The 26830-nt window shown below is 37.1% G+C and overlaps 1 protein-coding gene across 1 annotated transcript; it reads left to right on the top strand.

Moving 5' to 3' along the window:
• The first annotated feature begins 6048 nt into the window (after positions 1-6048).
• Positions 6049-26620, top strand: LOC105440289. Its single transcript, XM_030995787.1, has 5 exons — positions 6049-6131; positions 19249-19590; positions 24615-24947; positions 25889-26128; positions 26613-26620. The coding sequence occupies exons 1-5, from the start codon at positions 6062-6064 to the stop codon at positions 26618-26620; spliced, it is 993 nt and encodes a 330-aa protein (XP_030851647.1). The 5' UTR covers positions 6049-6061.
• Positions 26621-26830: the final 210 nt, after the last annotated feature.

Below are 26830 nucleotides of genomic sequence, written 5' to 3'. Positions count from 1 at the left end.
CCATGTTTACAGGGATCCGGTAACTTTGTCTCAGATTCTGAAACAAAATCCCTGATTTAGCTCATGCTGCAATGATAATTATAAACTATTAGGTCAATCAGGAAGCCAATGACTTTTACAAGCCAATCGCCTGTCTTATTAACAAGATATTTATGATTGGAAATCGAAACCAAATTGTGCGTTTTATTAACGGTTTTCATTACACTACAGTCTATTGGGGAAAACGAGTATCATGGTAAAACCGGTCACTCAAAGATTTTTTACTTTTTTGAGGCACTTCTTGATCATTTTCAAGCGCTTCAATATTACACCATATCGCAGACACTGATAACACATAGGGCCGTGCATCTAAGATTTAACATTGTTAAAAGATGCCTTTAAAAAAAGCTTGTTATTAACAACAATATACAATATTTGTTATAAGCAACTGAAATCCTTACATTCCATATAGGCTATGAGCACATTTGTCTTAGACCTGTAGCGGTTGCTAATGGAAACAATTTTTATGAAACAGGGCCCAGGTTCCCCTTGAATAAAAAAAAACGTATAGATGAAAGCATTCACTGTCCTGTATGTTTAAATTTTAAAGACCCATATTTTCCAATGTATAATAATAATAATAATAATATACAAATTCGACTTACGGGAGTGAGTCCTGGGCCATGACAAAGAATGACAGAAAGAGAGTTGATGCCTTTGAAATGTGGTGCTACAAGAAGCTGTTGCAGGTGTCATGGAAAGATAAAAAGACAAATGTGTGGGTCCTGGAAAAGATTGGAACAGACTTGACCATCAGAAGGGGAATCATGGAAAGAAAACTAAACTATTTTGGGCACATTGTTAGGAGATCTGAAGGTGTTGAGAAGCAAATACTGCAAGGAGCAGTCGAAGGAAAACGGGGTAGAGGTCGTCCACCAATATCTTTGACTGATGATATCAAGAAAGTGTCTGGACAAGGAATGAAAGGTGCAACACAAATGGCAGGTGAAAGAGTTGCATGGAGTGCTCTCGTGAAGACCACAGCAGCGTTTTACCTGAAGTTGATGATGATGATGATGATGTGACTTCCCTCCTTATACATATACGCCGCTGAGCAAATATTTACACGCAAATATTTACAATTATTAATCGTTCTGTGGACAAATTGCTCAACATGGCGGTTAAAATAGCACTGGTTGTGGGATTATTCATCGTAATCTGTGTGCCACCTGGTAAGTGAAAGCAAGGTTTCATTTTTTTTAGGAATGTATGAAATGGCTTTTAGAAATTAAATATCTATACAACTTTATTGTTAATTCAATAATTCGTTTGGTTTAAATGTTTTATGGAAAACAGGGCCACAAAGGAAAGAACTGCACTCTACGCTTTAAAATTCAACAGAAATATATTTAAGTAGCAAACTCTGAAAGTAGGGGGGCGGACAGCCCTGTAGACTAACAGCCCAGAAGATCAAGAGACTTCGATACTGTCAGTGAAAGTGACCAACATTCCAAAGAGGCCGACAACGTCGGGCTTGCGAACCTTTTGACAAATGTAATTTTTAGAAAGCCCACGTGACCGACCATGACAGGAGTGAAGCAATTTTTTTAAAACTTAAAGTTCTCCAGTGGCGTACCTTGGATTATCTATTAATGAAACATTGGGCAAAAGCCCTTTTGAATTTATATTCTATTATCAAAGTTTTAAGACTGTTTCTTGAAGACTTTCTTTCATTTATAGCCAAATTGCACTTACAGTAATAATAATAATAATAATAACATTTATAGGGCGCTTTATACAGATGTTTCTAAGCGCACAAATGGTACTGTCTAAGTATCGTTCCACCAGCTTACCAGTGGCTTACCCCCCCCCCCCCCACTCAGTGAAACAATGAGTCAATACGGGTAGACCTTTTTCTTTTGTTACGAGCCGGAGATTTTGGGAGCGCGCATGCGGTCCCTCCGTTCCCGGAGTGGGGGGCAGGGGGCTTACCGCTATTTCTACATTTCATTTTAGGGATACATTTTTGCTCTTTGCTGCTAAAGCTGGAGTACCTAATGCAATATCGAGACACGATAGCTTCCCTGTTTGGGGGTCCAGCCGGGTTTTACTACCATCATTCAATATTACAAGATTACTGTTTTTCTACAATTTTTTTTCGATTTCTCGACCATTTGGATCAGTTTTTCCACTTCCCCATATAGTGTTGCGGCCATTGAAATTACCACACACTATCAAGGTGGTTCCCACTGCCGATCAAACCAACCCAACCAAGTCCAATCAAGCCCGATCACCCATTTTCCCCCGACCAATCTCGACCACATGCCTAAACACAAGCTCTTCCCGACCCCTATTCGACCATTGACGACCCACATTCGACCATTCACGACTCCTGCACGACGTATAGTCGACCACAACTTCGAGCTCTTCTCGATCATTCCGATCTACATACAATCCCAACGCGATCCCTACTAGACGAACTAGACGTACAGACAATATCTACACAATCTCGACCCGAGCAGATCGTCCTGTTAGAACGAGGATCCAAGATGACTCGTGAATTGAGTGGTTGCACAAAATATTATCGTCAGCTGATGGCACAGTACTAATTTTTTATCAGCGTTCAGTTCGTCTCAGACACTCAAGAGATGTATATCGAAGAGTTAAAGTTGTGGGCAGTGGCGGATCCAGGGGGGGGGGGCGAGGGCCCGGCCTCCCTGGGAAAAAAAGGATGTGTGATAATGAAAGCAACACAAAAGTGTTCTTCCCCCCTCCCCCCAATCCACAGAACGAAATATTTGACGCCGTAATTTTCCAATTTCCGCCCGCTGGACTCCACACCAATTAGTTTCCTAGCAGTGCAAAAAATAAGGTATCAAAATATGCTCATCTGACCGTAATTAAATGCCTAAAACCCCTTGTCTCCCCCCCCCCAGCCACTGAACGAAATATCTGACGACGTAATTTTCAAATTTCCAGAATTTTTTTTTTAATTTGCTCATCTGACCGTGATTTGCCTTATTACCCCTGAGCTTCCGGGGGCTCCAAACCCTGGACCCCACGTTAATTTGTGACCTGCCAGTGTCACAAATATGGTATAAACATATGCTCATCTGACGATAATTTATTGTATGAAAACACTGAGCTTCTGGGGGCTCCGCCCCCTGGACCCCACCCCAATTCGTCACCTACCAGTGTCACAAATAAGGTATAAAAATATGCTCATCTGACAATAATTTAATCTATCCACAAACCTGAGCTTCTGGGGGCTCCGCCCCTGGACCCCACACCAATTTGTGTCCTGCCAGTGTCACAAATAAGGTATCAAAATATGCTCATCTGACAGTAATTAATTTCCTATTCACCCTGAGCTTCTGGGGGCTCCACCCCTTGACCCCCGCCGAGAAACGTTCAGTGGGGCCTGCATGTAAGAGTGGGGTGATGGGGAATTTTTTTTCTACCCCCCCCTCCCCCCAAACTTTTTTGCCACTTCCGGTGTCAGAATTACGTACCTATATTTGGCTCGCATAATTTCAAATTGGCCCCCCCCCCCCTAAGAAATCCTGGATCCGCGCATGCGTGTCGCTGACACATGTTACTACCAAAGTACGAAGAAAATGTGATTATATCAGTACGTAATTGTGTCCTTGGTTGAGGTTGCGATCGGAAAGATCGAGTGTGGTCGAGAAGTGCTCGGGATGCGATCGAAAAGCAGTCGAAAAGCGGTTGAGTTGTTGATCGATTGATCGGGAAACAATCGTGTAGAAGTTGTGTATAAATCGAGATGATCGGTAGTGATCGGCGGGAAAAATCCACCCCGACCAAACTAGACCTCTATACGATCTATTCCCGATCAGCTCGACCTCTACTCGACTAATACACGATCGCTGTACGATTGCTTGCCTTCTCGACCCCTACACGATATTTTTTGACATGCCAGAAATTGTTGTGTAGGAAGCCAGATCAATACCGATCAAGGTAGACCGACCCTGATCAAGGTAGACCGACCCCGATCGCCCTTGCCGACCGAAACCGACCAGGCCAAAATAGCTTGATCGGGCTTGGTCGGGTTTATTTGATCGGCAGTTGGAACCTACCATGATCGGGCTTGGTTGGGTTGGTATGATTGGTAGTGGGAACCCACCATGATAGTTCATATTCTGTTGTGATCACCCTCCCAGCAATGCCACCAAAAATAGTTACATTCATAAACGCCTTTACCCGGTGGTATGTGTTTCAATTTATCGTCAATTTATTTATTTAATTTACTAATAACCAATTTAACTGTTGCTCTCTTGTTACTTTTCAAATCTCCCTTGCTACCACTGGCGGTCCGATTTTGCTACATGTCCATCTATCCCTTTTATGTCCCTTGTCAGATATTCCTCATTTGATATTAGGCCTTTCTCTTGTAGGACTTGGTGGTAGCTCTGGGTCATTTCCCTCTGACCGTACTCTTTGTCTCTTGATATTTTTAACGTTATTCCTTACTACTGTAAATTCATCGTCCCCTTTGTGCACTGTCCATCCCGTCTACTGAACATGCATATGTACTCTGCCATTGGCAGTCCCATGCTGCTTACCTGTTCCGACGAACTTTCTTTCCTTTTCCAATATCAGTTATAATGATAGCCAAATAAGGTGTTCAAGAAATTTACACAGTAAAAGTGTTATTAAAACACAGCTCAGAAGCCATCAGGTTGTAGGTGTCGGAAGATGAGTTATGCACGTCCATACGCCAGCAGTAATTTGTTTTTAGTCATACTGACAAAAAGTATACACCAAAACGCGAGAATTGAGTTTGAAAATTGACACTCTTTTTGCAACTGTAGAGAAAGAAGAAAAAACCCACCGCTGCCACCAGTTTAACACACCCAATAAAGGACAGCAAAGAGACCGGTCTTTACTATTCGAAGTCCCCGCTCAACTAAATAATCCAAATAAGGTGTTTAGGAAATTTCCACAATAAAAATGTTAAAATACAGCTCAGAAGCCGTCGAGTTGAAGGTTTTGGAGAAGTGAGTCATGCACGTCCGTACGCCAGCAGTCAAATTTAGTAATCCTGTTGATAAAAAGGATACACCAAATAGCGAGAATTGAGTTTGAAAATTGACACTTTTTTTGCAACTGTAGAGAAAGAAAAAAATCCCACTGCTGCCACCAGCTAAACACACCCAATAAAGGATAGCATAGAGACCGGTCTTTACTATTCGAAGTCCCCGCTCAACTGAGCTTGTCAGTGCTAGGTATTTGTTTAATATTCATATATACAAATGAAATGACAATGTCTCCAAACAAATAATCAATCGTTAGAATAAGTTTCATAAAGGAAAGTACTAATCATACATAGTTATGAATGTAAATGAACAAGCCCTCAAGAATATTGTTTTGGTCCTCAGCCAATTCCTAGAGACCATGGTTTGATAAAGGACTCACGGATTGGTACTAAATAAAGGAATGTACAGATAAATTATTTGAAACAAGATAGTGAAAGTATAATGAGGTTTGATGAGGTGAATATGCCTACAAATGACAAGGGAATGTATGAGGGCAAGTGAGGATAGTAGCAATGACAAAGCACAGTAAACAGTAACTGGGGAAGGATGGAATGAAAAAAAATTAAGAGGACGGTGAACCATAAGGTGCTTGTGATATACAACAACATGTTCAAGATACTTCCCTGCACCAATATAATATAAATGTTGGCCAAAAGTATACACCAAATCGCGTGAATTGAGTTTTCCCTTAGAGACCCCCTGTCCGCGCAATCGCAGAACGTGGCTCTGTCCGTCTTTCATTGTGCCCCCGAACCCCCCCCCCACCCTTTCCAAAATTCATGGATCCGCATCTGTGGCTGTCTACCATATATGCTGAAAAATGATGTACCTTGAAAGCTACTTTTAATAAAGGACGCTTGTAATGTGCACCAGACCTTGAAGTGCTTTTTGTTCCCATGTTTTCTCCGTATATTGTGCGGAGTATTTTCAATTGATAGTCCAAGGTACATACTACGCCGCCGGCGAGCTGAACAAATATATACAGATATCCACATACATCCGTAAACATTAATTGCTCTGTGAACATGTTGCTCAACATGGCGGTTAAAATAGCACTAGCTGTGGGATTATTCATCGTAATCTGTGTGATACCTGGTAAGTGATAGCGAAGCTTCATTATTCAAGGATTCCTTGCGGTGAATTTTAAAAATTAAACACTTATACAACCTTATTGCTAATTCAATAATTGGTTTGGTTAATATTTTCTATGGAAAAAGGCCATAGGAAAAACTAAAACTCTTGCTATGCACGCTACGCATTGAACCTCAGCAGTTGTATTGAAGTAGCAAACCGTGAAAGTAGGGGCAAGATTGAGAGCCTTCGATACCTGCAGTGACCATGACCGTCACGTCGGTCTCGTGGGTCTTCTGAAAATGAATTATTCAGAAGGTTCGCATTGAGATTGTTGCTTGGCTGAATGAGCAGTGTGCATGGATGTGGCTGTTTACCAAAAATGTGTAATTTTTGTTATTTTTAATCCAATATCTGTTATATAAATGCTGCCTGATATCGTTGTGATAATTTTTATGTAAGAGGTAAAAATGTCGGAGGAAAAAATGTCAGAGAAACAAACAAAATGTTATGTACACTGTACAAAAAAAGGTAGGGGTAAAAATTGGTGCTGTCATAATATCTCATCACTTTATCACACAAAATGTCGACGCGTAAGCTACGGGGCTATAGTCTATTATATTTTATAAATGAATGTGAATTGCACTTCGTACATGTCCTGAGGATAATACAATGTGGAAAATGAATTTGAAACTTATATTTTGTGACCAGGTTTGCATATATTAATTTCTATCATTTTTCGATATTTTAAATTGGTTGATGTTTTAATGTTTATTTGGTTTTGAGGAGGTAGGCCTAAGTACATAGAATTTTAAGATTGAATGAGATAAAACAGGGAATCAGATATAAAGATCGCACAGAAATTCCACAAATTCAGTAATTAGACTCATCTTCATGTCAATCCCAGCAAAGACTGTTATGACAAGAAAACATTAATAAAAAAGACACAAATGCTTTGTCTCCCTCATCAATACTTTATTATAAAAGTTTAACAAATACTATCAAAGCTACGCTTGAAGAATGTCAGATAGTAGGCCTATTTGAAGTGGTAAACGTTGTGACATATCTACCCAGGTATTTTGTCATGTGCTTTCGACCATAACACTGTAAAACTTTATATTTAAAAAATCATGTTTGTGATTAAGAAACGTGGGAGAATTACAGTTTAAGTCCCTCCATTTCAACTGTTTTTTCTGCCAAATTCATGATACATTTTGTTTAATGTGTAGACTTGAACGAGTATTTACCTGCTGGGAACTGTCGTATACAGTGTATGCCTTTTATAAATCCTGCACCAATTATCCTTTAACCAATATTATCATATTATTATCATATATACAAGCAGTATCATGATGCTTTAAATGTGTACAGTCAAACTATGTTACTGATATGTTGCTCATGAATAAATATTTGTCGAATTCAGAGTTTGATCTCTCACAGCAAACAATTATAGAACGATGTAGCTTAAACAGAACCTCTGCAAAGCGCGCGCTTATCTGGAATGTTATGGTGCGGTTAGCATTAAATGTAACATGGGCGGCTTTCTGCTTTATAATTGTATCAAAGTATCAAAGTACATGTATCAAGCCCACAAGAAAGTGAATATGCATTTGTAGGAAATTACATTTTATAGTAGTCATTGCCACGCTGTTAAAAATGTCCATCAATCTTCGGAAGGAATGGTGAAGTGGGGGGGGGGGGGGGGGGGGGCGGAGGACTCACAGCGTGAAATCTTATCCTCTTTTTTTTTTTGGGGGGGGGGGGGGACTGTGATGACTTTCTTTTTAGTTAATGATTACACCACCGAGCCACAACTCGGCCTATAATTCATGGCCAAACTACTCGATTTTAGACATTCTTTTTTTAAAGAAGTTTGCTCAGTGTTGAGTATCACTTGCTTAGACAAAGGCAAGTGAGGGGGACGCAGCCGGGTCACTATGCCCCCAAAAGAAGGATACTTCCCCCCCCCCCGTCTCCCCTCGGCAAAAATCGGGCAAACATTCATAATTTCGGGATAATTTCGGGCAGAAAGGGAAATAAAAGTTAAAGAAAGAAGAAAATATAGCAGCGCTGAAATTAATGACTGCAGAGAATCCTTCGTTATATCTTTTTAATAAGCCTAATATACAACAATTACCAATATTCAACCTGTAACTTGCTTTTTTAAATATATTTTACCTCTAACATTTTTACCTCTATCATTTTTACCTCTGACATTTTTCCTCTGACATTTTTAAACCTCTGACATTTTTACCTCTGACATTTTTACACCGAGCCCATATTACAGCCCATTTTATGTTTGTTATTGCCAAAGAAAAAAGATGTAAGTCAGTCACTCAATAGTGTCTCACAGTGAAGTCTAGAAAGTAAACGGGTTTCCTTGCATAATTTGAACACTAGTAGACCATGGGCCAAGCCTAACAATTCTTCAGTTCCGTGGTCCCCACATGGGAAGTACTTTATTTTGTCCAAGATAATCCAAGGACAAAGAATAATCATGGTGAAATGTTCCCATCTCTAAATTTGTACATTTTTTTTCTCACAATTTTGATATAAAGTTGCAGTATGTAGCAGACAGCTGTTCCTTAATTGACCAATCACAGCTAGGGTCTTAGATACAGAGCATACAATATCCCGAGTCTGGAATATCATCCTTACTTAGCTGATACATGAAAACTTCGAGGAAATAATTGTATAAAATCAGATAATTTTAGAAAACGATTTGCAATAAATAAAACGTAAGTGTGTGCCTGGAAATCTGCCAGATTAATTATTGTCATTACTCTTTTTTTGGATCACGAAAATCGAATTGGTTTTTGTTTTGATCAATTTCCCTACGTTAGCACCCCGTAATTTAGAGTTGAATATAATATTTTTAAGACATGAGGTGGAAAATAAGATTTTAACTTATTTATTACACCTATGTTCATAGACAACAGTTTGCATACATGATCAATTTAAGTAGTCCATGTTAGTTTGCAGTCAATAAAGATCAAGAATGGGAGTTTATCTGGGTTAGGGGTAAGCAATCAACCAAAACTTGTCCTGGTAGCTCAGATAGTGTATTGCCGAAAATCATAAAATAAGTTTTATTCAAATTCAATAAACAAGCTTTCCTAATGTCCTGCTTTTGTTTCTATTGCACGATATATTAAGAAGACTTGTATATTAGAAGGAGAATACATACATATGTCTTGAGATTTGCCATGGTAAAAATCCTAGTCAAACCGGGCTAGTACATGTTACTTTTGCAGCATTGCACTGATAATTGTAGATTTTGAATCCTGCTGATTAAGAGGCTTAGGGCTTAAAGCCAAAGTCCACTCCATTTTCAAAAGTTATAGCATGTTGTAAATAAATCAAAGGTTAAAATTGCCAAATATCATGGGCGGGCTTCAATCAGGGGATTTATAAGATTTTCGTTTCGGTTATTTCAAGCAAAACAGTTAAATTGGCGCACGGATGTGACGTATGCTCCTCACAACGAAAGTGCCAGCAGTATACATTCTGACAATAGGCCATTTTCGTGATGTAACCAAATGTAATGCATACGTCTTTGTGAAGTGCCTCGATACAAACTATTTCATTCACCTGATAAGAATAATAGTATTGCAATAGACAATATAATCTAAACTGCAACATTAGTCGTTGCCAGTTGGACAAACATAATTGATTGCCCTACCTAGCAACACTTGATATATGCAGTTTTCATTATGACTGTTGTAATACTATTATTCTTATCAGGTGAATGAAATCGTTTGTATCGAGGCACTTCGCAAAGACGTATGCATACAATTTGGTTACATTATAAATCTAAATGTATGTTGTAAGGACCCTACGTCACAGTTAATGAAATATGGGAGAGAACCGGCTTGACCATTTCCTTCTTTTTGTTGCTAATTAAACAAAATAATTAAAGTAATTCTGAGCAACATTTTCCAAAACCAAGCTATATTTGGGCTTTTTAGATTTGTATCTATCTTCAGCCTCGGTCACAAATGCCATTACGAACTGGTACGAACGATTTTCAGACTATGGAAATTCGGAAAGACAGTGGAAAAACACTGAGTGAGATTCGTACCAACGCATCGTTCGTACGAACCTTTGTGACCGTGGCTTAAAGGGCCCATGACATCGAAATACAAGTGTATTCCTGTTGGTGTGTAGTCCTGCATACATCTCATATTTTGATATGTTAACTTCTGAATTTGTTTCATAGATTTTTTAATATTTTTCGAAATATTTGTTTTTCAAACTTGATAAGCTCCACCCCAAAAACCACCAGATCTCATTCCCCTTGTGACATCATCTGTAAGTCATCAATGAGCTAACTTGAGAAAGTGGCATGTAACTTTGCCGAAGTTGACCACCTGTTACAATATCACAAACAATAGCAATATATAAGTTGCGTTGTCAAAAATGTCAGACTAAACTAATATTCTAGAATAGACAATGGTTTGTAATTCCCTCCAGCTTACCACACATTCATAATAGAATTGCATGCTTCCATACATATGTACAATACATCATTTGCCTTTGTCTTCCTGATGATGCTACAGCATGTCTGACATAGCAACTTGTATGTTGCTATTGTATTACGTATTTTAACAAGTGGTCGACTTCGGCAAAGATACATAACACTTTCTCAAGTTGGCTCATTGATGACTGACAGATGATGTCACAAGGGGAATGAGATCTGGAGGTTTTGGGGTGGAGCTTAGCAAGATTGAAAAACAAATAGTTCAAAAAATATTTTAAAATCTATGAAACAAATTCAGAAGTTTACATATCAAAATGTGAGATGTATGCAGGACTGAACACCAACAGGAATACACTTGTATTTCTATGTCATGGGCCCTTTAATCAGCCCAACATTTCAGTGGAGGGAACTTTGAGCTAAATAAATTATTTCCAGGGGGCCTAGTGATCGAATGTGAATTCAAAGCACATCACACAAAATATGGAGCGAACAATGGAACAAAAGGCGTTTCAAAGTTTGGTGCATATGTCACTGAACAATAGGAGACTACATTTTCAAGACAGCTCAACAAATGACTAGCAGAGGTGTTTACTTCACAAAGAATATATTGCTTTTACTCCTGCTTTCCAGCGGTGTAAGCCAATGAAACTCGAATGTGAGTTTCCCGTCACATTTGTTTCAGTTTATGATAAGGCGATTATTTCTTTATTCATTATTGATTATTTGCAAGATACCTTTATGTTAACCTGTTTACAAACATTTAATTCACTTCTGTTGGTTCAACTTGTGTATTTCCAGTTTGATAACTTAAATGTAGTGTGTCCATTTTGCAGCCAACATTTAATTCTGTAGAACTTTGCAGGAATAATGAATATGTCACGTATGTCCTAGCTGTTAAATTTAAACGTCAGCAGTGTCCTAGTATTCAAATTATGCAAGGAAACTCGTTTACTTTCTAGACTTCACTGTCAGACACTATTGAGTAAGTGAGTGACTTTTTCTTCTTTGGTAATAACATTAATAACATACATAAAAAGAGCTAAAACGGGTTCATGAACACATGTCTACATCAATTAACCACTTCTTGTAATGGCCGAAATTAAACTAATTGAATCTTTGCTCAGCACAAAACGTACGACCATTCGGTTCAAAATCAGACTTTTAAATAAAGGACTACAATCTCTAAATTCCATTCGACAACTAACGGTCGTTATTTTCCCGGGCACAAAAAGATACTTTCAAGCCCTTTCGTTTTGAGGGAAGTTCTAAATTAGAATTTTCTTTCAAATGTCGTTGAAATTAAACCTTTACATTTTTTTTCTGCAAATGGAGCGTAGTACTTTTAAAGGGATTAAGTAACATTGTTCAGATGAGAGATAGTGGTGCTAAGGTAGTGACTTCAATACTAGATGTTCAATTAAAGATAATCTAAAAAATTGAGTGAAAACGGACCATTATGCATGGTACAAATTGGGAAAAACTGATCTGATCGATTCCTTAATTCTCCCAACTATATTATTACAATTTAATTACATTTATAGGTGAATGGAAATCTCACAAAGCAATAAAATGGCTCTACATTCCATTCCAGACAATTAAGTGTTGACAGATCTTTTATAGCCTGTTTTATGTCTTTTTTTCATGGAAAAACGTTTGGAAAAATTCAAAAATGGTTGGGAGAATTTACTGTCAATCACTGTTAGAGGGTGTCGTACATCGACGCCTTCAAAGAAAACCATAGATATCTTCGTGGTTTGAGATTTTTTTTCTAAAGATATTTTGCATGTTAGAGGGTTAGTACAGTAGAAGGAATAAAGTAAGTAACATTTTATACAAAAATTAAGCAATTTTTTCATCAACCTTCAACAATGTTACCAAGTCAAAGTGACTCGGTAACATTGTTGAAGGTTGATGAAAAAATGCATAATCTATGCATGAAATGTTATTTATTATAATCCTCCTACTGTACTAACCCTCTAACATGCAAAGAAACTCTGAAATATTCTCAAACCACAAAGATATTTTTGTTTTTCTTTGAAGGCGTCACTGTGCGACACCCTCTAACAGTAAATTCTCCCAATCATTTTTGAATTTTCCCAACAGTTTTTTCATTAAATTTAGACATAAGACAGGCTTTTAAAAATCTTTTAAAGGCACACTGTCCTACTTGTAGCTACTTGCTCCCTCTATATAGAAAACTTCCCCAATCGGTGCCTGTTGGTCCCCCATGATCCTCTTTTTCTTATGTTAAATGAGAGCTGAGTTAATGAGATAGCCACCTGTCACAGTGACCTCGCTGGCTCGCTGGGCGGTCTAATCCCTTCTTGCTTAAGTAGTAAAGCCTACCTTTAACACTTAAATATATGGAATGGTAAATAGAGCCAATTCATTGCTCCGTGACGATTTACATTCACCTAAACTGAATTAAATTGTAAAATATTGGGAGAATTAAGGCATCGGTCAGATCAGTTTTTACATAAATTAATGTATATCATTAATAATGGTTTGTTTTCACTCAAACTTTCAGATGATCTCTCGTTGTACATCTAGCATTGAGGTCTCTTCCTTAGGACCATTTTCTCTAATCTGAACAATATACCAAGTCCCTTTAATGCATGTATGAAAACATCTCATTAAAATGAAGGCAACCAAAAACCTTCATACTAACTTACTTTATTGTAATGTTTAAGACATTTGAATGAAATCAGTAAAAATTTGATCAAAATCGGGCAAGGAATAAGGAAGTTAAAGCTCTTTTAAATAACTATTCACTAGAGGGCGATATTCAATTTGATGCGTCATCTGTGGACAACTCTCCATGCCTTTTGTACTTCAAATTTCACAATTCTTTCGTTTTCTACGTATTTATTTGTGTTCTTGATCCGACTTCATAAAATGTGAAGTAGAATATCATTTTGCATTTTATACCTTGCCTTCAGGGGAGTAGATCATCTCAATCACAAGAAAGAAGGAAAAACATGAAATTTGAAGTACAAAAGACATGGAGAGTTGTCCACAAATGACGCATCAAATTGAATATCGCCCTCTAATGACTAGTCATTTCAAAAAGCTTTAACTTCTATATTCCTTGCCCGATTTTGTTCAACTTTTCACTGATTGTATTCAAATATTTTAAACTTTACAATAAAAGTAACTTAGTATGAAGGTTTTGGTTCCCTTTAAATACACATCGCTAGTATACTTTGGTTATTTCCATTAATTTAAATTTCAAATATCGTAGCAAAATAAACCGCACATTTGAAAGCTATAACTAGCACAGAAATGTAATATTAGTAAGTGTGACAATACAAATATAACATTCAACTACTTAAAAAAAAACATAAATACACACGTAAGTGTTCGAAAAGCCCAAATGACAGGAACGAAGGAGAAGTGAAAAGAAAGCACGGCTCCCAAAAATTCAAAAACACTCCAGTGCAATCACATTCAGAGTCCATTCACAACATACACAAAGAGTAGCATATGCAATAAACTCGCTCAAGTCAAACAAAACCATAAGTTATCGGAAACAAATATAACACGCAATATATGTTATGTCTACCAGGATGAAAACCAAAATCAAAAAGCTTCCGACATAAAGTGAAAGAAAATAGAGCCAGCGAACAGAAATGTACGGAAAAAAAGAAATATAAGAGAAAGAGGCGGGTCGGATGTCGAATAAATCTCACTGCAATTATAGCTTTTTTTTCTGATTCAGAATATTGAAGAAATGCGGGTTTTCCATTAATTAATAGAGGTGTCAACTCTTTAACAATTAGCTTTACATGTTGTGCACAATATTGTCGGGAAGGGTATTGATTATATTTTGCTATTTACTGCCAAATTGCCTGTACATTATCTAGCTACCCTGAATTTCTTGAAAATGCTGATATGTTGACCATCATGTGGTTGCTAGGGTAGGGGGCAGTTTCCATAAATTAAACAAAAAACAAAAAATGCAATCAATTTTCAATAATTTATTGCATTTTACCCCGGATCCCAACATAAAAAAATCCTCTGTGTGCCCATGCCTTGAGCCATAATGCATGTCCGTCCAGAGGATTTTGTTTATGTTGGGGACCGGGGTAAAATGCAAGAAATTATTGAAAATTCATTGCATTAAAAAAATAAAATAATGGAAACTGCCCCCTACCCTAGTCCCCGCTGCGTACAGTCATGGTTCAGTGACAAAGCAATGGCCTCGTAACTGTGAGGCCTCAGGATCAAAACCGTGTTGATGTGCTATAGTAGTGCCTTTTGTGGGGCATTAATCCTCATTACTGTCATTTATGACTTAAATGCGTAGGTCCCCTAGTTGATAAGCATAGTAGCATACACATGCTTTAGCAGTCACGCAAAACACACTTCGGCAAATTATTATTCAATAAAATCTGAGAATGTATACTATTATCTAGATCTATTTTTTTTTAATTATTTTTAAAATAATTCCATAAATTGGGGTAAAACTAAAATATTCCAACTATATGAGCGACAGTGTATAAATGTGTTAGTAAAGAAAATAATAAGCTGGAAGAATTGTTGAATATACTTTAATTTTTAGCTTTTGTTATGTTTCACTCAATCCTTGAGGTATTAATGTAAATATGTATTGAAATTACGGAAATAAAAACCTCGCTTGAGGATAAGAGGAAAAAAATAACTTGGGGTAGGGTTTTTTACACGACGAAGTAAAGAGTGCTTTGATTGGCCAACGTTTTTCTGCAGAGTCTGACAAACTTTGAGGTCACCTGACGTTCTAGTTTTCTTGTAGACACGGCAAACCACACTATGTGAGCAATTGTCGCGAATGAGTTAAAAACCTGATCATACCGTGTGTTGCAATGGCTCACAGTTACGGATTTCGTATCCACTGAACTGAAACGCCATGAGATCAAGAAAATGCCGAAAGCGATACGATGTTTTAAAACATATTTTACACAAAAAGTCAACTGAAAGTGTTATAAAAACGATGTTTTATGGAATTTTCAAAACAATGAATTATGTTCAGATTTTCGATCGCAAATGTGGGCGAAAAAATCTAACTGCAGACGGGCGACGAGAAACTCAACATTAAAACATGAGGGCCTTAAATATACTATGTCCCTTTTACAGCTAACATCAAAGTATGTACAATTTTACAGGAATTATGAATATGTCATGTAGGTCCTATCTGTGAAATTTAAACGTTAGCAGTATCCTATAGAGGAGGCGCGATAGCTCAGTTGGTAGAGCAGTGGTCTCGTAATCCGGTGACTCGGGTTCGAAACCAAGTCGATGCGCTAGTGCCCTTTGGTAAAGGCATTAATCTTCATTACCAACATGATACTTACTATTATAGTAAGTTAATATCATAATGTATGTATTAGATATTGGACTCCATGGAAGAACAGAGCCATTAGGTTAATGGCTCTGAAATGGACCATCCAACCGTTTTATCATTCTATTATTATTTGGCAAGACATTGATCTACATTTGCCACATTCCACCCAGGTGAAGTAAATGGGTACCTGGTAGGAGTTTATTCCTTGAAATGCTAGAGCGCCGTATGGCAGCCGTGCTAAAGCCAGGGTAATAATCGGGAGCGCCAGGAGGGTCAAATCTGACTGACATGAGCGCTATACAAGAACCCATTATTATTATTATTGTTATTATTATCTAATTCTATTATTGGTATATTATGTTATTGTTGTTGTCATGATTTCGGAAATATAACAAACACAGGTCCCTCGGAGAGGTTCTAAAGCCGTCGGGCGTCTGGTTGCTTACTTACAAGCATTTATGCTTTCTTAGCAGTCAGGTAAAATAACAACCAATAACCAATAGACCTTTTCCTATTGGCCGAGGCCTGTTTTCTTGCTTAGTTTTTGAATTCCCTGGTCTCTGGCTGGGAAGTACTTACACATGTGCCAGATATCTTGGAACTGTGTATCTGAAACAATAATGACATGTTCCCACATTTTAAACTTAATTGAGCAGTAACTAATTACGGCAGAAAACAAAGAAAAAGTAAAAAATTGGTTGCTATGGACTTTTTCTCCCAAGGAACCATAATAGGGGAGATATTAATTGACATATACAGAAAATATGCTTATTGTGCATAAAAATGGTGTTTTAAAAAGTTTGATGTGTATATTAATTGGTACCTGCAGTAATACTAGTACATGTATTGGTAAAAAGTTTCATAAAACCTGATATAAGTATGAACATAGATCAAATACATTTGTGTATTTATCAAGTTTTTCAATGGGATGGCATTAGTAACATGCCCCCTCCCTTACCCCCATAGCTTTCCTCACCCCCCCGCCCCCCCCCCCCCCCCCCCCCCCCCCCCCCCCCCCCCCACCCCACCCGCCCACCGAAAACAGCTCCATGAAGTGAAAACGGCACATACAAATACAGTAGTTTCCAATCATACGATCAGTAATAGACGTTTTCTAACCAAATGTCATACCATGCTCATTCTATTATTCACATACAGCCATCCTACCCCACATAGATTTACATGCATATGCAGGCAAGCCCCCCCCCCCCCCACACACACACACAGTAATGTAATGTCAAATGAAATAATGAATTAAATTAATTAGACACACACAAATTATTTGTGACATGTAAATTCAAATGCGCCTCATGCGTGTGAACACACAAGTCACACATGCCCCTATCAGATATCTCACCATACACAAGCATAATTGCATATCATACTCTTAAATATCATTTTTTATCTTGTTTTCTCGATGGATATTACCATCTCTTTTTTCTCTCTGTGTGATCTCACATAAAAAGCAATGACAGAATGATTTTTATAGTCAATTTAATGTTTTATTTACTTTAAAAAAAAGAAAGAAAAACGTTCACAGTACAAGTTCCAAAACACTGTTGACATAATAAAGCATTGTTGATGTATTCCATATAGGCATTATAATATGTATGTACAATCAAATTCAATTTAAAATGTTTAAAAATCACATTGCTAGAATATTAAGCTTTGTCGTATTAAATGGTACGTCTCTGGATCTACTTACATTCAATTAATTCAGCCAAAATAAACAGGTACATATATTGTAACTTCTAAGCTCTTAGAAACTATACTCTACTATACTCACTTTAATTCTCAAGTGTAAACAAACATGACAATGGCTATCCAAATGAAGATTTAGATCTCGAACTCAAAATTTTACTCTAAATACAGTTTACATTTAATATTATGAACATTCTGAAGAAGAAAAACAAAACATTGATACAAATAGGCAGCACTGAACACAAGTAGTAGGGTGAGTCAAGTTGATTAAATCTGAAAACAAGGGGAACAAGAAAACCTGCAAGGAGATACAAAAGCATCATAAATACATTGCATATAATGGTTTTCACATGACATCACTTTAGTCAAAGTTTTCACTCTTACATTTCTCCAGTCTCTATATTTTTCCAAAGTTAGATGAACATCCAAAAGTATGTGTGCACCTCATTTGCATCACAAAATGTACAACAAAACAAATTCCTGTCTCACTCACTACAGAATATCCTGTCTTAAAGAAATCAGTTTACAATTAAACTTCATACCTTTAGACATTTTTTTTGATGGTACAAACTAGCAAAAGATATATTCACTCTACAACATTATTCATTGCAAAAGACTTGGCCATCCTAACTTACCCTACTGTTAATTAAGGCAGGTTACATCAACCTTCTCTCCAGGTTAGTATTCTCTCTCTGGAAACAGACATCACCTATAAACCAATCACAGTTAGGCCTAAAATAAAAACTTGTTGTATTGCCCTTTGAAGATTCATGCCAAAATAATACAACTACAAAAGGGCACTAAATATAGCACAGCGACACGGTTTTGATCATGGGGCCTCACAGTTACGAGGCCATTGCTTGGCCACTGAACCATGACTGTACGCAGCGGGGGCTAGGGTAGGGGGCAGTTTCCACAATATAAAAAAGAAAGACAATTCAATAATTGTCAATAATAAGTGAGCAGGCGCCGCCGAATTTTAACTCTGCTCTGAACGATGCCTCAAAAACAAGCGATGCTCGGGCGAAATTTGCTAAAAACTCACGGCCCGGCCGCCGGGCAAGCTACATTTTAGGGTTGTGGCCGGGCGCGAAAGAAAGGGGGAGGGGGTTGGAGGTTACCCCCCCCTCACATTTTCTAATTGTAAACAAAAAAAAGGTATGCTAAAGGATGCAAACTAAAAATTCCCCCCCCCTCCCCTAAACCACTGAACGAAATATCAGACGACGTAATTTTCCAACTTCCGGGGCAAACAAAAATACTGCTCTTACCCCCTCCTGCTTATTAAGCGGCTGGCTGAGTTATTGCAAAATTTCCGGCGCGATTTTCACATTTTAAAACACCTCCCTTGAACAAATCCTGCGTACGCCACTGGATGTGAACATAGCTTTAAGTTATACACTGGCCCCACGCCTGTACATACAAAGTCAGGCATGAATACACGTTTATGTTTGGGAGAGGTTTATGGGAATATATCAAAACTGGAAGGGAAAATGTGTTAGCTGGACATGCACTCTGGGAAATATTAATAAACACCATAGGAAAGTCTTACCAAATCGTCATACTCTGAGATCTTGTTGTTTTATGAAATGAATCGATTCACAACGACTGGTTATGTTACTGCTTTTCGTTTGATGCAGGTCTAAAATCATCGCAGGTAGTTCCAGATGGCCTGGTTTACACCGAAGCCAAGAAGACACTAGTTCGAGGTGTGCAAGGTGTTATAACATGTCGCTTCTTTGGGGATCCATCGGCAGTCTACTGGAGAAAACGCCTTAATCCTGACGAACTAAGCATCATGGTAGTATGGATTGATGGTGAAGTATCAGGTCCAAGATACGATGACGGGAGTTGTGACGTGGACGAAAATTATTCCTTGATCATCCACAATGTTTCAACGGCAGATAGTGGAAGAATGTACTGCACAGTTTCCAACAACAAGGGACCTCTGATGAACAACTACACTGATATTTTAGTTGTAGGTAGGTTATTTAGAAGAAACTTTTGAACAGTAATGATTTAAAAAAAACAACAACCTATATCCTACTTAAACTAATGTTAACTACACTGTCGCTCATATAGTTGGAATATTTTTTTTTTTACCCCAATTTTATGGAATTATTTTGACAATGATTTATTCTACAATGACGAGTAAACTATGTATATCACAGTCCACAGATAAATGTGCCTTGAACGTATTTAGCAGACGGCAATCGGCGGATCAGACGACACTTGATAGTGATTTTGTATGTGAGATTGCTTTTCTGAATATAAAATGCAAGAACCTTTTCCATATCTTTAAACTATCATTGATATCTGATAATTAAAAAGTTAGTAAAATAAACCTCCCAAACTACATAATACAATGAAATACTTTACTGAAAGTAGGGTAGTTTGATGTGGTGCACAATTGCACCCCTCTGTAAATAATCGAATAGTCCATGACGTTCATGAATATTCATGTTTTTGCTTACCTCGGCATAATGCTTGCCTATACTAAATGGAAAAAATTACGGTGGGGGGGAGGGGGGGGGGTTGGTTGAAATGGACATAATGATCAAATCAGAACTGATCCATTATAATTCATGCTTGTTATCCTTCGTGTGCTTGACCTATAACCTTACAATCGCTTGGCAAATTGAGTCCAAAGTGCGACTTGTTGCACATGTGTTATATAGGCAATGGCGAGATTGCGACCTATTTTGATCAAATTACGGTGGGTAAACTTTCAAAAGTCAATGGGACATGAGAGTTCCAATGAAAGAGCTAGTGTCAACGTACGTCGGGGTGGATGTGCTTTTCGTTTAAACAAAAAAAAATGAATTTGTAACGATTTGTTTTGGTAAAAGTCCATAGGCTAATATGTTAGGCTGATGGATCTGACGGTATGGGGCGTTGTCAAATGAGACTAAACGGAGCTATATGAACATAACGCACACATAATCCTATCGTAATTTGTCCCCCTTGTGGGAAATTTGCCCCCCCCTCAACTGAGAGTCAAACGTATGTATTTTTTTTACAAGGAAACCATCTCTCAGCCCCCTACCCCGTAAATAAATATAAATATCCGACATCTGAATATCCGAGTCGTCATCAAAATAGGTGTAGGCGGGGGGGGGGGGGGGTTCTAGGGATATTTCATTATTCAAATTCAAATTAAAATGTTATTATTTTATTTAAATTCTCTTTTTCAATAATAATATTGGATAACAAATTTTTAAAATCAGAGTGTAACATAGATAGGCTATAAATCGAGTGTAAGAGTAAAGATGACAATAACCAGGAATGACAAACATTAACCTATTACTGCATGTCTCTTCTGGAATATAATACAGGGATAAGAATAATGTGTTTTTTTACTGGTAATACTTTTTCCAATTTATGTTTCTTTCTTTTTCTTTTTTTAAAATTCAAATAAAAAGAAAAAAGAAAAAAAAAGGATATGCGACATGATAGTAGACTATATATATGCTTTATGAATTACCAATCTCTCCCACGTGATGAACCCGAAAATAAGACCTTATTCCAAACTCGTCGGAGACAGTGAGCATAGGATGACAATATATAAATGCCATCAAGATTAATAATATGGTTAACAAAGACTTAAATAAGACAATATAATCCTGTTATCAATGTGTACGATAAATTGACAGGTGGTTTGTTTTGTAATTATCTTGTTTCATGACAATTCGCGTCAGCCTTGCTCTCCGTTTGTTTTGTTTCTTTTATTGTATTTTCTTTTTTCTTTTGGTTTGGCTATTTAAAGTAATTGATTCTTTATATTTCCTGTGTGTATTACATGCATTTTATGAGTTTGATTTGAACTCATCATGTCTCGAATTAATTAATGTGTGAAGAGAAGGTTGAGTTCTTGGAAGAGGTGAAATGTAATTTGTGAGTGTTATCATTTTTATTACGCAAGTGTGGAAGAACACCGGAAAACAAATGTTCCCTGAAAAGCATGGCTCTTCAAATACCCTAATACAATGTATTCTAAATATGACATGTAACGGCATAACAATCTTCGTATCATTTTAATGATTCAAGAACCTTGCAGTCCTCACCAATACTTATATGCTAGATGATCAACCTTTTTCTGATCGATTCCACACCGTTTCATTCACAATGCAATCGCATGACCAGAACTCAACTTTATCTTTAACTTCTCTGAACCTGTATGCATATTTATGTTTACATTCCTCATTTTCCCTGGGTTTGTTCTTTATTTATCATCCTGCCCCCTTGTTGCTACGAGGGTCAGATATCCCACCCCAAAATAAGACAAAAACAAAAACAAATTTCACACGGCATTTGTTACTTTAACTATCAGACCTCCTTATCGATCACCACAATTAACGATAATCTGAAACTTTGAGTGAAAACTTTATTGTAACATTATTCATGGTACAAATTGGAAAAAACTGATCTGATCGATTCCTTAATTTTCCCAACTATATTATTACAATTTAATTACATTTTAGGTGAATCGTCACAAAGCAATAAAATGGCTCTACATTCCATTCCAGACATTTAAGTGTTGACTGATTTTTTTATAGCCTGTTTCATGTCTTTTTTTCATGGAAAAACGGTTGGAAAATTCAAAAATGGTTGGGAGAATTTACTGTTAATCACTGCTAGAAGGTGTCATACATCGACTCCTTCAAAGAAAACCATAGATATCCTCGTGGTTTGATAACTTTTTCAGGATTTTTTGCATGTCAGAGGGTTAGTACAGTAGAAGGAATATAGCAAGTAACATTTTATACAAAAATTAAGCAATTTTTTCATCAACCTTCAACAATGTTACCAAGTCACTTTAACCCTAAAAAGGCCGGGCTATTTGAGGTCTTAGTACGGCCGGGGGGGGGGGGGGCATTATGGCCCCCCTTAAGATCTCGGCCGCGAAAATGTGCACGCATGTCAAGTGAAGTGTATAGAGTAATATGATAATTTCAATTTTTTGAAAAATTCACTTATTTGCATATTTATGGTAATGTATACAAATGAAGACATAAAAATCAAATTTTTACCCATAAATCATATATTATTCATATTTAAGCATTCTTTTTCACTACATATATTCATTAGACCATTCTGAATAATAATACAACAACAAAATTTGGAAGAGCCAGCTATTCCCTATGTTATCCCTTGTTTTGATAATTTCTTATGTATTTCATTGTTTTTTTAACTTATGTATTTCATTGTTTTTATTGTTTTATTTCATTTCTTACTACAATTCAACTATTAAGACTCTCAAAACAACCACCTAAACTTTAAACAAGACCCAATAACCCATGTTTCATCTGTTTTTAGGAAAAATGACTTGTCCATATGTTTTGTACACAAATCACGAAAATGAGCGATTTTCGGGCTGACATGCAAAGACAAAAGGTCACGTGACCTCTTAACCATAGGTCCGATTTTCAAAAAAAATCTTTTAAAAGTTGCGCAAGACTTAAAAGAAAAAAGTCAGCGAGCAGCGGGGAGCCATCTATATGCGTTTCCGAGCAATCGGAAAAATTGTGGAAGGGGGGGGGGCATAATGCCCCCCCCCCGGCCTTATTAGGGTTAAACAAAGGTGCATCATGAATTTGACAGAAAAAACCGGTTGAATCTTAGGACTTAAACTGTACATCTCTCACGTTTCATAATCAAAAACATGATTTTATTATATCAAATTACATTGCGTTATGTTTAACCCAACAAATACAATATTTTCTGCCGTTCGAAACGTACTGCATATAAAGTCGAAACAAAATGATGCCAAAATACTTGGCTAGATTTTTACTACATGTAGGCCTACTATCTGACATTCTTTAAGCGAAACTTTAATTTTGTTTTGTTAAACTTTTGTAATAAAGTATTGATGAGGGGAAAAGCATCCGAGTCTTTTTCTTAATGTTTTCTTGTCATAACAGTCTTTGCTGGGATGGACATGAAGATGGGTCTGATGACTGAATTTGTGGAATGTCTGTGCGATCTTTATAACTGATTCCCTGTTTTATCTCATTCAATTTTAAGATTACATTTAGGCCTTCGTAATACTTCCTCAAAACCAAATAAACCTTAAAACATCAACCATTTTCAAAATAAATTTCTTTTAGAAATTCATATAGGGCCTATGCAAAACCTGATAACAAAATATAAATATCAAATTTATTATCTACATTGTATTTTCCTCCGGACATGTACGAAGTGCAATCATTTATAAAATATACAGTATGATACTTATGGTAGAAGGGAATATATTAGACTATAGTGTAGTAGCTTATATCTAGACAGTTTGTGTGATAAAGTGCTCATATATTATGACGGCAATGATTTTTACCCCGAAATTATTTTGCACCTCTGACATTTTTGCCTTAGACATTTTTACATCTGACATTATTACCTCTGACATTTTTATCTCTGACATTATTAACTCTAACCCTTTTACCTCTGACATTTTTACCTCTGGGATTTTTACCTCTGACGTTTTTACCTCTGACATTTTTAACTTTGACTTTTTTTACCTCTGAACTTTTTACTTCTGATATTTTTACCTCTGACATTTTTACCTCCGACCTTTTTACCTCTGACGTTTTTAACTCTGACCCTTTCACCTCTGACATTTTTACCTCTGAAATTATTACCTCTGACCTTTTTACCTCTGATATTTTTACCTCTGAACTTTTTACCACTCACATTTTTACCTCTGACATTTTTACCTCTGACCTTTTTACCTTTGATATTTTTATCTTTGACTTCTTTATCTCTCACATTTTTACCTCTGACATGTTTACCTCTGACCTTTTCAGCTCTGACATTTTAACCTCTGACCTTTTTACCTCTGACATTCTAACTTCTGACCTTTTTACCTCTGACATTTTTACCTCTGACTTTATTGCCTTCGACATTTTTACCTGGCACCCTGAAATTAAAGTTAGTTTCACGGTCTTATCATGTACTTCGGTAACATTTCCTCTATCTTATTATAAGGTGGCTTCCAACGTTTTTCCTTCAGATACTGCACTCACAACAAATCCACAAGTCACTATACAGATGCGTCAAGCCACATATGGTATCCTGCAATGCGCTGTTCACATCAAGGCCAGAAGAGTTTCTTGGAAGAAGGGAACTACCTCTTCAGCAAATGAAAGCCTGGTTGTAATGGAAAGCAACACAAATGTTTCTGAAAGAAGTGGAGGTGGATACTACGACGGCACGTATAACATCACCCGAGATTACTCGCTGGTCATCAAAGAGTTAAAAATCCATCACGAAGGTCTTTATGTTTGTGAGGTGACCGATCATACTGGGATATCCTTCCGGAATCACACTTTTGTAAATGTGGTTGGTACGTATTCATAACGTGCCGAATAGCATTTGTCTACACTAGTAATGAAATGATAGTAAAATATAACATGATGATTGCTTTTGTTTTGTTCAGGGAGAAAATCAATGTATTTTCATTACCAGTGAGTTTGAAATATCTATATTTATTATCAATGTTTCGTATGAACCATAGCCATTAAAAATGACTTTTGTCACACCAGTAGTGGGTTGTCAATATCAGCGAGGGGACATGTGGGCCTACTAAAGCACACGTATTCGGAATATGCTCAACAGTCTGAATTTGACCACGCAGACATAGGTCAGAGTCTTTGAGATGCCAGAGCTTTATGCTTGCTGCAAAACGGCCTGCGCCAGATCGTAGGCTTTTCAGTTTAAATCGGCGCTTCCTGTGAAGTTTGCTGTCAGGAGGGTGAAAGGGCCAAGTTTTAAGATATTGTTTAAGCCTTTTAGTGATAGCTAGCTCTATAGCACCAGCTAAAGCAAGGTTCTCAGAGGCCCTGCACAGCAGCGCGGGCGCTCTTTTTCAGAAATAAAAGCATGCGGCCAGTCCATGAAGCTATGCGGTAAAGTTGTCCCGACGATCTTTGGAGGTTAAATGCCTGATATCTGTCCAAATTGTAGTTGCCTCAAAACTATTTAGCCACTGATGAGTGCAAATTTCGTCGGATGAGCACAACTGTATGTGTGCATGTGTATGTGCGTGCGTGTGTGTCAGAGAGAGAAAGAGGGGGAGAGGGGTTTGTGCGTGTGTGTGTGTGTGTGTGTGGGGAGGGGTACTACACACTGAAAACCCAATTTATTATAAAATGCTCTTTATTACGTTCATTTATTATTTATTATTTTCTTTGTTGATTCGTTAGTTTATTAATTTAAAGAATTGACATGAAATGTTAAAGGTAAATGTGACAAACCATTGTTCTTTTGATTATATTTTAAATTTAGCCCAGCCTATGGAACCATTTCCAATTGTCCAGGAATGTCTAAATGCTGAACAGCACGACTCAAACTACTGTACCCTCGTCGCCAAATCAGGAATGGCTCTTACATGCCAAGCGTTGAAGTACTACCCCTCTATCAACCTTGTCTTTCTATATGGATCCATAGTAGTTGAGCCTTCAGATACAGAAGAATGGGAAAACAAAGATGGAACGAAAAACAAAACCATCACCATTGCCACCAGGGGTAACAAAGAATTGTATACATGTGTGGCTTCCAGTGTTCCAGGAACAAATGCAAATACATCCACATCTGCCTTACTCCAAGGTGGCGAACCAGTGAAATCAACTCTGGTGATAATCTTAGTTTGTAAGTTATCTAAAATACTGGACATCTGATTATTTTTTTGAGGAAATCCGAGAAATCATCAATATTTGAATATAACGTGTAAACATTAAGGCAATTGAGAACAGGCAAATTCAATAACATTGCTACAGACCTGATGGAAACTATCTGGAAGATGAAAAATATTCCAGTGCGAAAGCTTCAGAACATTTTAAGAAAGAAAGTGATACTCATGAATTCAGCAAAATATCAGGTTGAAACATCATATGTTTATTATATAAAAGTAAACTAAATAATTACGTATACATGTAAATAATGTTTAAAACTCTTGTGCCATGGTTTCCCGTGAAAGCTTTGTATTGCTTATGTCTATACCACGAAACAGCACCTTGAACCTGTGAACAGAATTATACTGATATACGCAGCTTCGTATTTTTTATCTTCTTTATAATTTTACTTTAGGACACTTTAGAGAGCAAGACCTTCATAGAAATCAAAATTCAATCCATTAGAACTACATTGTTAGATTTTAAAAGGAACAAGGCTTTTGTTTATATCAAAGATTGATGACCAGAAGGTTATTGTGGTATTTTGAGCGCTTTA

This window comes from Strongylocentrotus purpuratus, unplaced genomic scaffold (genome assembly GCF_000002235.5).
Source record: "Strongylocentrotus purpuratus isolate Spur 01 unplaced genomic scaffold, Spur_5.0 spur5_scaffold_3, whole genome shotgun sequence".
NCBI classification, from domain to species: Eukaryota; Metazoa; Echinodermata; class Echinoidea; order Camarodonta; family Strongylocentrotidae; genus Strongylocentrotus; species Strongylocentrotus purpuratus.
Note: the sequence above shows the minus strand (reverse complement) of the source record. Positions and strands in the feature narration are given on the sequence as shown.

Excerpts from the sequence above, each read along its gene's own strand:
- LOC105440289 (XM_030995787.1), top strand. The coding sequence starts at position 6,062 with ATGTTGCTCAACATGGCGGTTAAAATAGCACTAGCTGTGGGATTATTC. Across the intron at positions 6,132-19,248 it reads CGTAATCTGTGTGATACCTG|GTCTAAAATCATCGCAGGTA; the intron begins GTAAGTGATAGC and ends CGTTTGATGCAG. Across the intron at positions 24,948-25,888 it reads CACTTTTGTAAATGTGGTTG|CCCAGCCTATGGAACCATTT; the intron begins GTACGTATTCAT and ends TTTTAAATTTAG.